The sequence below is a fragment of the Cnephaeus nilssonii genome (assembly GCF_951640355.1).
Source record: "Cnephaeus nilssonii genome assembly, chromosome: 19".
NCBI lineage: Eukaryota > Metazoa > Chordata > Mammalia > Chiroptera > Vespertilionidae > Cnephaeus > Cnephaeus nilssonii.
The window spans coordinates 33,206,025-33,220,136 of NC_137090.1; the positions used below are offsets into that span (position 1 = coordinate 33,206,025).

The window sequence follows — 14,112 nt, forward strand, 5'->3', positions numbered from 1 at the left end:
TAGATTTCCAAGTTAATTTTTCAGCAAAAATTAGTGGCTATGTCAAGGTGATAGAGGCAGCAATTGAGAGGGGGAAAAAAGACATAATTTAAACAAATAATAATAAAGTGAATAAAGAATCAGTAATTACCATAGAATTCAGAGGCCTGATCATCAACTTCCTAGTCATTCTTTTTTTTTTAAAGTTTTATCTTTTATTTAAGCAAACCCTGTTCATTTTTTATGCACTTGAAATGCAATTTTATATATATATATATATATATATATATATATATATATATATATATATATATATATAATTGCATTTCAAGTGTTAGAAACATCAATCAGCTGCCTCCTGCACACCCCCTACAGGGGATGTGCCCGCAACCTAGGTACATGTCCTTGACTGGAATCGAACCCGGGATCCTTCAGTCCACAGGCCGATGCTCTATTCACTGAGCCAAACCAGCCAGGGCTCTAGTCATTCTTGTATTCTACTAATTATTTCTCTTCACAGAGATCAAGTACTTGAACTTGACATGTCTGTGGAAACCCAATTTCCAAGTTACTCGCCTAACCTGGAAGAGTTCATCATCACACACGTGGGCTATTACAATAACTACCCAGCAGGCCTCCCTAATTTAAGATGTCCCCCTCTTCCCCTTTATTCTGTATTTGCTTCTGAGGAATTGTTCTTAAATACTGTAGCTCTCCCAGTAATTCCTTGGCTCAGAAACCTGTAATGCTTTACTACTGCTTACTGAAGAGGTAGAGGTACCACCTCCAAGTATTAATCTAGAGGTTTAGATAGGGGATATAAATGAGTGAAGCAGGCCATGTGAATATTAAGTTTGTAGAGAAACTTTTCACTTTCCACAAAGAAACATACTCATCCCATTTTTGTTTTCCTACTTCTATGAGATGTTTTACTATAAGAAAACAGTGAAGGAATGATGACAAAGGGTGACACATGGCTTTACTGACCAGGAGACAATAGTATATGTGGAGATTATGGTACATTAAGAACCCAGGCCACACCAATGCTCTCCCCTCCACCAGGTCCAGTCAAGTTTGGCATATGACATCAAGGTTTCAGTGTTGCCAGAATATTGAAGAAAAGACTCAAGTCTGGATTTTTATGTGAAACCACCCAACTTTAAAATTCTGGCTGAGATTGAACAAACAAACCCTAAACAAGGAATCAGGCCAAATAAAACACATCTCTGGCCTATGGACTGGGAGTTTGAGACCTTTAGTTTGGAGCATGAAGTCCCTATCTGCCTGCCTCGTTTCTGGTATCTTATCTTCCCTATAGTAACGATATTCCCCATATTTAGGTAGCATTTTATACTCAGTGATGCTTTCATATCCATTTGATTCTCTACACTGTGAAAGAAGATGGAAAGCAGGCACAGACAGGCTAAGCAACTTGTCCAACATCAGATGAGTAGCAAAAACTAAAGCCCAGGTCTCCCAACTCTGAGACCAGCATAAAACCTCGGCCATTTCACTCTCATCTTGTCTCTTTCAAGTGTGCTGTTGCTTCAGCTGTGTCCTCATCTAGAATGAAGGTCTCCTTTCTTCTTGCAATCTAAGTCAACACGCAGCTCAGGCTCTACTATCTACATAAACCTTCCTCAATGAGGTCAAGTCTCCAAGTTTCCTCTTTTCGGAACTTCAATTGTTGTTATGGTCAATAACGTACAAACTGGTATTCACCAGCAGTCTTGAGTCATCAAATTATTTCACATCATTTCACTTTAGCTCATATCCTCAATTATATTCTAAGATCTTGGATAATAGGGACATGCCATTCTTTTCTTTCCATGGAATTCCCAGTACTGTGTTGGGACATAAAAATGACTGCATAAAGTTCGATGTATTGGACAGTCTTTTGAGGAAGAGAGTTATAAGGATACACTAACTTACCAGCCTGATGTTGTCTTCTGGGCGGAGTAATATGAACATTGCTTGGAGATGCTGTTGGAGATCACCTGGTGAAATTTATAAAACAAAAAAATAATTATTCTCCATTGCAATGTCAACATAGAGGATTCCTTCTACTCTAATGACGTGTAAAAGTTTTGGTTCATTTGAAAGACTATAATTATATTGACTTTTAGCCTATACTACAGTAACACTTGTTTGTGTTTGTCCTGTGGAAGGGACACTTGAAACCAATCTCCATTTTGTACTGTGGAGGATGTTGATGAGAGTGGGGGTGTGAAATCTGCTGGGCAAAGGCAGTACTGGCTGTGCTTTCAGGCCCACAAGAAGGTACCAGTGAAGGAATCTTGCCATTCTTATTTCTTTATCTATAATCTCCAGTTGCATTTAACCTAAGAAGATGTTCAGATTTCCCCCTAGAATAATGTCAACAGTTTAAAATTATTTCCACATTAGTGGCTGACATTAAAATACAAGTACTTATTAAATACAGCAGATCCCAAGGAATATATATCTACTGAACATGTTAAGCATTTTAAAATGGCCAACCATTATTTGAATCCTCATTTGTTCTTATATATCCTATAAAACAAAGTTGAAATTTTTTTTGTATTAAACTATTATAGATTATCTCATATTCTCTACTCTGTACTACAAAATCTGAGGCTTTAGATATTAGGAGATAATCAGATAATGTACGATCATAAATGAATACAATCAGAGAAGAAAAACCTTCATTCCTGCCCATCCAGGTCCACCTCTTTTTTAAGTCTAACGTGACAAGAAAGCGTTTGGATATTTTAAATGAAGCCCAGATAAGAAATTCTAACTAGAGAAAGAAAGATGCATAAGAAAGTACAATTAGACATAATAAGCCCTTGATCTGCTCTCAATTCTGCCATCATCTTTCAGTCACTGTGAGGTCAGCCAAGGCAGCTCTAGCTTATGTGAAGGTCTTGTTTTGTAAGCTGTGTTTACACCCACACTGCCTCATCTGTTCTGGTCTGGATTACAAATCAAGCCCATTCAGTTTGTGTTCAATCTGCTTTTCTTTTTAGTGTGGGGAAAGCTAAGTGAACAAGGTCAAGTAGAAACCTGGGTGGCAGTTGAGTGTGGAAGCTTGACGAAAGAAAAAGGCAAACCAGGGCCAGGAACTTTGAAAGCCAGCAACCCCACTTATTATTACATGCCACAGAGCAATCTGCCTAACATCTTCGTCAAACAAGCTGGATTTAAACCAATATTTTGTCTTCTCTTTACTGTAAGTGATAAATATCCACACCAAATAGAAATACAAAGCTTAGCTGGGTCTACTTCCTCTGTGCATTTAGTTTTGTGGGGAAGTGTCCCTCCCCTCTGGTGGTGGGCACTGAAGAGGAAGGTTTTAGAAAATGTAATCCAAAGCTAATTTTTCAAAAGAGTTTTTTTCCTTTACTCTTTTAAAAAATTTCCATGCTGGAGAATTGTGGTAGGAGAATAATCCAATGAGATGAATATAATTCTGAGCTGCTACATTTATAACTAGATGAAGGTTCAAATAAGAAGTAGGACAGCCACTAAAATAGCTGAGATTATTTGGACTGGAGCTAAACTCAACTACTGGCTCATGGGATACAGTATTTCTGGCTTTCACCTCTGACCTACACACTCAAGATTTACAGTCTTCTTTGTTCTCTTCCTGGTAATTCCAATATATTTCACTCCTTGAGGTAACATATCAAAGTGGCACATTTATAACAATAAGCGATCACTCTTTGAATAGCACTGATCAGGATTTTTCAATTACTGTCCTCAGGCTGACTTTTATTTTCCCCCCAAATGACACAAACAAGGCTTGCTGTCAGAAGAGAGGCATACGCTATCTTCCTAAACCTAGAGATATCCTATACCTAAAGACCATTTTTCCTAGATGCACTTTCTCTGATTCTTTCTTACCTTTATCAGCACAATTGCACCTGACTTTAGAGAAATCCAACATATGGAAATATAAATGCATATAATTACTATTAGCAGGTGTGATATTGTGATTTATAAAAAATATATATTTGGTCTTCATCCTGTTCCTGGCACAGAGCTCCAAAAACCCTTAGAATTTCTGAAGTTGAGGAGAGCAATCATGGTGTCTTTTGTTATGTTAATGACACAACTTTTGGAACGTATTTAAGGATGGAGGCTGGTTGCCAGGGAACAGGGAAGGGAGAAAAAGCTTGAAAGGGGAGGGGATGGAGGTTGACTAGATCACCATTGGACAATAATTTAAATCAATTATGTCTATGTAATAAAGCCTCCATAAAAACCCTAAGGAGTGGGTTCAGAGAGCTTCCATGTTGGTGAACACATGGAGATTTGGGGTGAATGGCACATTTAAAGAAGGCTTAGAAACGCTGTACCCACTCCCACATACCTTGTCCTATGCACCTCTTCCATCTGGATATATTCCTGAGTTATATCCTTTTATAATAAGTTTCTCTGAGTAATGTGAGCTGCTCTGGAAAAAAAACTGAACCCAAGAAGGGGTCACTGGAAACTCCAATCCAGAGACAACCTGGACTTATAATTGACATCTGAAATGGGGAGCAAGAAGTTTTGGACAACTGGGCTGGGATCTGATGCTGTCTGACAGTGTCAGAATTCAGTTGAATTGTAAAACACCCCTCTGATATCCTAGAATTGTGTGGATGTGTGTAAGAAAAAACCTCAAATTGGAATAGGAAGCAGAATATTAGCAGGTTATTCAAAATCAGATTCTTATATCCATATCTAGGTAAACTTTATTTGATGACTTCTTGTTCCTATAAAAGTCCTCTGAGTTAAATTCCCAGTCTTTTTAGTGCAAACACAATCAAGAAGTATACTCTATTACTTAACTGGTGTTTTCAATGTGATTTACTAACTTGTTATCACAACAGTGACACTGAGCTTATTTATCTCAGTATATATTCTTTCTTTCTATCTATCTATCTATCTATCTATCTATCTATCTATCTATCTATCTATCTATCTATCTATGAATGAATCAATTATATCATTTTCCATATAGCATCAATAGAGAGTAGACAGGAAAAAGAAATGTGATCTTTGGTTAGTTGAAATGATTTTGCATAGGATTCAAGGAAACATCTGAACATCTTTTAGTTATCAAAACCTTAATTGAGAAGTCACATAGACTTTATTAGAGTATTTTTGTACCTCATTATTTCTCCAACAAATATTTATTGAACATCTATGAAATGTATAAGGCATTCCGCTAAGTGTCAGAAAAATGGTCTGAGAGTGAAAGAAAAGTGATTAAAGCACAGTGCAATGCTTTCTTTCACTACTACAGAACTGTTGGAGAAATGGGGATGAGGTAGCCAACCTTTTAGAACAAAAGAATCAAAGAAACCAAGAAAGGAAAGGATTATGTTGAGCTTTACCTGCATGCTTGTTGCGTCTGTGGCTGATTCTTGGTGTGGATGAGCCATTTCCCCGTGGTAGAAAAAGGGCAGCACCTTTGACAGTTAGAAAGCTCTCGCTGATGCTACAAAAAAATAAAATAAAAAAATCAAAGACTAAGATGGAGACCCACTTTGGAATTATTTTCTCTTCCCTATTCCAAAGTCCCAACTTCATGGTATGAAGTAAAAATAAAATCAAAAGAGACCATGGTTACTCATACAGTCCTGTCTAGACAATTTTTATGAAACAGACTTAATATATTCCATATACATTACGTGGTAGCAGTTGAGAGTGAAGACTCTGGAAACATAAAAAGGGTAAAGGTTCTGGAACCAGACTGCCTAGATTTGAATCCTGGTTCTGCTACTTCTTACCTGAGTGAATTTTTGGGGTCTAAATTCTATTATCCATAAAACAGAAAATAAAATGAGGATGTTGTGAGGAGTCAATAAGACTACAGCTCCTTAAGAGTGGTGCCTTTAGTAAAGATTAGTTACTATTATTAGACATACTAGAGGCCCGGTGCATGAAATTCATGCCTGGGGGGGGGTGTCCCTCATCGCAGCCTGCACCCTCTCCAATCTGGGACCCCTTGAGGGATGTCTGACATCCCTCTCACAATCCAGGACTGCTGACTTCCAACCGCTTGCCTGCCTGCCTGCCTGATTGCCCCTAACTACTCCCCTGCCAGCCTGATCGACGCCTAACTGCACCCCTGCTGGCCCGATTGCCCCTAACTGCCCTCCCCTGCCAGCCCAACTGCCCTCCTCTGCAGGTCTGGTCCCCCCCCCAACTGCCCTCCCCTGCAGGCCTGGGTCCGTCCAATTGCCCTCCCCTGCTGGTTTGATTGCCCACAACTACCCTCCCCTGCTGGCCATCTTGTGGCAGCCATCTTGTGTCCACATGGGGGCAGCCATCTTTGACCACATGGGGGCAGCCACCTTGTGTGTTGGAGTGACGGTTAATTTGCATATTACTCTTTTATTATAAAGGATACTGCCTACTCAACATTTCCACTTGGAAAAGTAACTGGCATCTCAAACTTAAATCGCCAAAACTAATCTCTTGAGGCCCTCGCGAACCTGATCCCTAGCCTCATCCACCCAAGTTGTCTGGGCCAAATACATAACAGTTATTGCTGGTTCTCTTTTTTCCTACAATAATATATATGTAACCCATCAATAATATATTATTTCCTACAATAATATATATAACCCATCAATATATATTATTTCCTACAATAATATATATAACCCATCAGAAAAACCTATGAACTTTACTTTTAAATCATTCTTGAATCTGTCCACTTAACTCCACTAACACTAACAATGAAAGGTCCATGGCACCACCATTTTTCACTTAGACCGCTGTAAAAAAACACACACCCACATTCTCATACATTTCAGCTTTAATTCATGGCAAAGCTTGTTTCTTTTTTCTTTTTTTTTTTTTGTTAATTATCACCTGAGGAAATTTTTTCCATTGATTTTTAGGGGAACTGGGGGAGGAGAAACATCAATGTGAGAGAGACACATTCATGGGTTGCCTCCCACACGTGCCCCAACTGGGGGCTTGGAATCAAACCTTCAACCCAGGCAACATGCTCTTGACCAGGAATCAAACCCAAGACCCTTCAGGATGTGGGCTGATGCTCTAACCACTAAGCCCCAGCCAGGGCTAACCTTGTTTATTTTATCATTCTCCTTGTACTTGAAGTGAAACTAATCCCAGTCATTATATCAACATAAAGCCTCTTAACTGGTCTGTCCGCTACCACCTCTGCACTGCTACTATCCACTTACCAAAGAGCAACCAGAGTGATTTAAAATATATAGATCTGTATTTATAGATATATATTATATAATATCATGTCCTTGCTAAACACCCTCTAATGGCTTCCCTTTGTACTTAAAATAAAAGCAAAAGTCTTTAGCTTGGACTTCAAGGCTGTGTAACATCCGGTAAGTTACTTCTCTGATCTTGTTCCATCTCCCCTTTTGTTTACTATGATCTAGTTGCACTGCCTTCTGCTTCTTCTATATTTCAGCCTCCTTCTCAGGTCCTTTGTGCTTTTTGTTTTCTACTTGGGACACATTTTCACTGGCCTGTCACTAAGTCATAGCTCCAGTATCATCATCTTTCCCCCACCCCCATCTCAATCATACTCTATCCTGTTTCTGTTTTGTTTCCTTCACAATATTTATCATGGACTAAAATTATATTTGTTTACTTGTATACTTGATTGCAGTTATCTCCCTATAACAGAATATAAGCTCCATGAAGAGCAAGGATTTTATTTTGGTCTGCAACACTGGAAATAGTGCCAAGCACATATTAGGTGCTCAGTATTTGATGGGTGAATTCATTAACTCCACGTTTTTCCCCACACTGCTATGTCTGTTACATCACTGCAGCAGGAACTGTAATTTAAAACAAAAACAGAAATTCTGGCCATAACCGGTTTATCTCAGTGAATAGAGCGTTGGCCTGCGGACTGAAGGGTCCCAGGTTCGATTCCGGTCAAGGGCATATACCTTGGTTGCGGGCACATCCCCAGTAGGGGGTGTGCAGGAGGCAGCTGATCGATGTTTCTCTCATTGATATTTCTAACGCTCTATCCCTCTCCCCTCCTCTCTGTAAAAAATCAATAAAATATGTTTAAAAAAAACCAAATTCTGTAATCTCACGTAAACAAACTGAAAGACAAATCACATGATCATATCAATAGATGCAGAAAAAACATTCAACAAAATCCAATACCCATTAAAAAAAATTTTTTTTTGTTGATTTCAGAGAGGAAGGTTGAGAGGGGGGGAGAGAGATAGAAACATCAATGCCCGGGTTGGGGGCTTGATATCCAGTAGGGGACGTGCAGGAGGTAGCCAATCAATGATTCTCTCTCATCATTGATGTTTCTATCTCCTTCTCCCTCTCCCTTTCTCTCTGAAATTAATAAAAGTATATTTAAAAAAAAAACCACAATGGCATATTTCACAGATCTAGAACAAATACTCCAAAAATTCACATGGAACCAAAAAGACCCCGAATAGCCTCAGCAATCGTGAGAAAGAAGAACAAAGTTGGTGGGATGACAATAGCAGGTATCAAGTTATACTACAAAGCCTCTATTAATTAACAGCCTGGTAAAGGCACAAGAAGAGACATATAGATCAATGTAATAGAACAGAGAAACCAGAAATTGACTCAAGCCATTATGCTAAATTAATATTTGACAATGGAGGCAAGAGCATACAATGGAGTAAAGACAGTCTCTTCAAAAAATGGTGTTGGGGAAATAGGACAGGTACATGCAAAAAAAAAAAAAAATGAAACTAGTCCACCAACTTACACCATACACAAGAATAAACTCAAAATGGATAAAAGACTTAAATGTAAGTTGTGAAATAATAAAAATCATAAAAGAAACCATAGGCAGCAAAATCTCAGACATCTCATGTAGCAGAATTTGCATAGATATATCGCCTAGGCTAGGGTAAGAGAAACAAAGGAAAAAAATAAACAAACGGGACTACATCAAAATAAAAAGCTTCTGCACAGCAAAAGAAACCAGCATCAAAATGACAAGGGAAACCCACTGTATGGGAGAACATATTTGCCAATGATACATCTGATAAGGAGTTAATTTCCAAAATATATAAAGTACTCATACAACTCAACAAAAGGAAGACAAACAACCCAATTAAAAAATGGGCAGAGGATCTGAATAGACACTTCTCCATATAGGACATACAAATGGCCAAGAGACATATGAAAAATGCTCAATGTCACTAATTATCAGAAATGCAAAAATTAAAATGACAATGAGGTACCACCTCACACCTGCCAGAATCAACAGGATGAGGATGTGGAGAAAAAGGAACCCTAGTACATTGCCGGTGGGAATGCAGACTGGTGCAGCCATCATTGAAAACAGTGTGGAGTTTCCTCAAAAAATTAAAAATGTAAGTGCCATTTGACCCAGTGATCTCACTTCTAGGAATATATCCTAAGAAGCCTGAAACACCAATCAGAAAGAATATATTTATCCCTATGTTCACAGCAGCGTTATTTATAGTAGCTAAGATGGGGAAACAGCTCAAATGCTTATCAGTAGATGAATGGATAAAAAACCGGTAGCACATTTACACAATGGGAATACTATGCAGCTGTAAAAAAGAAGGATCTCTTACCCTCTGAGACAGCATGGAGAGACCTGGAGAGTATTATGCTAAGTGAAATAAGTCAGTTAAACACAAGTATTACATGATCTCACTTATATGTGGATCTAATGAACAAAATAAACTGACAAACAAAATAGATCCAGAGACACTGAAGCATGCAACATTGGCATACTTCAGAGGGAAGCGGGGCGGGGAGGGCAGGAAGAGATTAACCAAACAACTTATATGCATACTAGTATATGCATAACCCATGTACACAGACAGTGCGATTAAGGCCTGGGTGGGAGTGGGGTGGAGGGAGTCAAGGGGGGAAAAAGGGGGACATCTGTAATACTTTCAACAATAAAGATAAATTTAAAATAATAATTGCTATAGAACTAAATATAGATGGCAGATTAATGGGCTATAAAATACAAGTGTTTGATAATAAATTAATTGGCAAATGAAATTAAATCACCCTATAAAATTTTAGTTGTGGACTGAATTTCATCCTTTGATCAAGTGGCATGAAGCTGATAAACGTTTGAGGTAACTTGCCAAATAGATTGGAACATGTCTTCTAAAAACAAACATGAGTCCACTTATGTTTGCATGCTGGGTGGGAGGGGCTGCCTTTAACATTTGCATGCTGGGTGGGAGGGGCTGCCTTTATTTTGCTTTGTTTTCATCTTTAAATAAAGCACTGTGCTCTTGTGGTCTATTGCACAAGTCTTGTCTCTTGTTACATTCTTGGTATGCACATGTTACCATGCTGTGGGTCACTGTTTCACTCATATTACGGGAACAACCTAAAACAAAATGTCTGAGTGACAGGATGAGTGGGGTACACCACAGACAGGAAATGAAATTCATACTCTGCCAACACAGCAACTGTCTGCTTTACTAAATGAAAATATTTTAAAAAAATAAAGACTAAATAGTCACCAGGCAAAGTTATAGCTGCGGGCACTTTGGTTTCCTGTAAACAAAGTAGGCTCTACATCTACAAAAGAAGTAGATTTGTTGTGAGCTTAAAACAACCAAGCATACTTCAGTCATTCGTTTTGTGAGATAAAGATAGTTTCCCTTTGACAAACACAGTTTAAGAACTAACTTCCTGGTTTTTGGAGTTCTGTAATACTGTTCTTAGATAATTCTGTTGCTTATGCTTTAAAACATTTTTAAGTGTATTCTCTAAAATGTATGCAGTGCTTTCATAAGGGGAGGGTTTCCAATGCTACTTGGAAAATTCCTGATTATCAGAGAAAGACCAGAAGTCGAACTCCTATATGGTATAAGGGAAAGATGACTTTCTATTTACACACATCTCAATAAAAGGCTTTTCTGATACAACAAAATACACAGTAGATCTAGCTGCAGTACAGGCTTCCAGAGTCATGGAAGATACAGATGGTACAATCAATGCTCTTTATTTTGTAGCCCCAGATTATGACTCCCCAGTTATCACACAAGTGGCATACATTGTTGATCACAAGGAATGAAAATGTGGCCGATTACAAAAATCCCTTATCAACACTGAAAAATAGTTAAAGCTTTATAAATGCTATCAAAGATGTGATGGCAGCACAGTGGCATGGAAGTAAAAAAAATAAAATTTGCAACCACCAGAGTTTAGGTGGGTCAAATTCAACTAGAAAAATAAATGCTTTATTTGCATATGAAGAAAATTATAAGCAAATCCAATCACACGTATTTCAGTGTAAGGTAAAAGCTTAGAATTATCTTGCTAGAATAGCAAGAGATTAATTTTTGTAAATATTAGTCTCTCTGAAGATTCAATCAACATACAGAGTTGGCCTCTAATTAAAAATTTAGAAAGGCAGGCGAAAACTTTTACACATTTTTTTAATTGACAGTTCTCTAGAGTGAGTCTGGCCCAGAAACAGGAATTCTCCTGTAAATTATATGAAGCCATCCATATGTGATTACAGATGTCTAAGTTAGATAAAACCCAAAAGGACTTAAAATCCATATATTAAGGAAAACACAAGGTAAAACGAATACCACTACTCTCTCCTAATGTAAAGATGGAGAGTAATTAGCTGCTTGATAAGACAATGACACAGGGTCATAATTTCTCATCTTTATCAGAATATAATTGAAGAACATCTATTCCTCTCTTGCCATAAGATCACTTGCTCAACAAGAAACTCATCCATAGCTGGATATATGAAATAAGTTAATAATTGCTAACATGACTAGATGTCTACTGTATGCTAGGCACTGAGCTAATAAGCACTTTACATTATTTCATTTAATCTTCACAACAATCCTTTGAAGCAGGCACTATTTTTTTTTATCCCTAACTTACATAGAAGAAATTGAGGGGCTCAGATATCATAAGTTATTTGCCCAAGATCATATAGCTAGTAACCCTTAGAGCAAGGATTCAAACCAAGGTCTGACTTGAAAATTCACACTCTTAATCACTCTCTTCTATGCTATTCTAGTTTCTTGATGTAGTTTTATGGAAGATACAATACAATGTCTCCCTACAGAGCTTTTCAACAGAATTTAAAAGTAGAGTACAGGAAGGAGTGAGAGAAGAAAATTGAAATCCATCCAAATCTCAGCTCTTGTCTCATTCCTTTTTTTGTTCCCTCTAACAGGGCCATGAACAGAAAGACTACATTGAGGGGAATGAAGAACATCTGGCTGAGAGATAAACCCAGATGGGTTAGACAGTAGAGAAAAGAACTGTAATTTCTGTTGGAAATGATAGTAGCATTTTAGTCTAAAAAAATGGAGGAAACAGTACTCTGCTTTAAATAAATATAGGGAAGCACACTGTGCCAATCCCTCCTGATCAGAATCACTTCCTAAAGCATGAAATTTGTTAACTGGCAGTTTCTTCTCAGGCCAAGTGTAGAGGAAAAGGTCAATTAAGGGAAGAAAATACTTAACTATTCTGAGGTTGGAATAATCTTTGAGGAATGTGGCCAGGGTGATCAGCCATGACCAGGCAGGCCAAGGAAGCAAAAGTAACAACACACCTGGCCAGACTGCTAAATGTCAGATAGATAGACATTCTTTTGTTTTACATGCAACACACAAGAGGAAATGGGTTACTTATTAGAGGAAAATCAAGTTTCAGAAAGTAGGTGTAATACTTTTGTTTCAACATTAAAATAAAGAAAGTAGATTTTTATGTTTATAATGTCAAACTCTTGAGTTTGTTTGGTATTTCTGCCTGAAGCCAAAATTTATAGGTAAATTATTATGTAATACTCATTGCATCCAAATAGAATTGCACAAGGTAAATTGGTTGGCATTTATGAAAATTTCAAATACACACAATCAAAACTGCTATAGTTTGTTTTGAAGAATATTTATCTAGGGGAAACTTTCTAATTCATTTCACCCTCCTAACATTCTCCCTTTCCTGATAAACTTTCTCTGCTTATTTAGTTGTTCAATTTTCAGATTAAAGGCACTAGGGAAGCTTCTGTCAATTCCATTAGGTGTTAAAGAGTTCATGTTCCTACTTAGTGTGACCATAACACATAAAAAAGGAATTTCATACTAAAAAGCTTCAAATATCAGATCAGAGGCCAAAGGACTACAGAGCTATCAATACTAGTGCCTATTGAAAAAGTTTGGCTAAATCCAAAAAAACAGGAAGGAAAAAATCATTGTGCCTTGATGTATGAAACATAGCTGTAAAAAGTCAAAAGTACATGATCTATATATATAAAATAGAGAAATATGCTGATTAACCAGGACACCCTAATGGGTCAACCAGACAGGAGGAGGTTGTGTGTGCAGCGTCGGGGGCGGGGTGGCAGGGGCATCCGTGCACCTGCCCTGGGGAGGGCCTGATTAGCAGCGGCCGCTGTGGGGCCTGGGGAGGGAGGCCGGGCTGAACCGGTGACTCGAGGGTGGGCGGCGCCATGCAATTTCAAATCGTGCACTTGGCTTCTAGTTAGATAATAAGAAATGTTTGATTCTGTAATTCTAAAGAAACTTAGATTACAATGGGAGACAATTCAAACCCAAATGTTGTAGGTACTGTTATCAGTAATTAAACAATCCCCCATCTCCAAGATACCTGGCCATACATTCAAGTGACAATGTTAAAATGGCAATTGATAGCTGGAACCCTCTCCCAGGGCATAAACTCCCAGACATGCCTATGAATCCAGGCAGAATTATTTGTTTCTTTACCAGCAGACAAGTAGAGGCGGGGGTGCATTAGTAGACCATGATTGGCAAAGTAGAGAGGAGCTTAGGACTCCTTTTCTAACTCATTAACTATTACCACAGACCATTTCAGTTCCAGCTAATCTTCCACTTAAACTGTTGCACAATGTCTAGCACAACTACTCTCAGATGCAGCTATTTGTTTTTCCCCTTTCTTACTTCTCTACAATCTAAGAAAGAAAAAAAGGGTTGTTTGCTCAAGGCTGAAGGACAAATTCCATCAGGACTAATCTCTCTTGGTCTTTTCCTTATAAACCATAATGGGAGGTGAAAAAAACCCTGAAATTCTGTTTTGTTAGTTTTGAGTGTTCATTAGAAATGTTCAGAAAGAAGCATAATCTAGGATCAATAATTTTTACCATTG

General features: G+C 38.0%; 1 protein-coding gene across 3 annotated transcripts in view; it reads right to left on the reverse strand.

Annotated features, from left to right (window-relative positions):
* The window catches only part of SSH2 (slingshot protein phosphatase 2), a 216,621-nt gene that overhangs the window by 56,997 nt on the left and 145,512 nt on the right, over positions 1-14,112 (reverse strand). For all 3 annotated transcript variants that reach the window (XM_079798860.1, XM_079798858.1, XM_079798859.1), the window contains 2 exons: positions 5,346-5,449; positions 1,912-1,976 (listed from right to left, as the gene is read on the reverse strand). In XM_079798860.1, the coding sequence (XP_079654986.1) occupies positions 1,912-1,976; positions 5,346-5,449 (169 nt within the window). The remainder of the gene's footprint in view (positions 1-1,911; positions 1,977-5,345; positions 5,450-14,112) is intronic.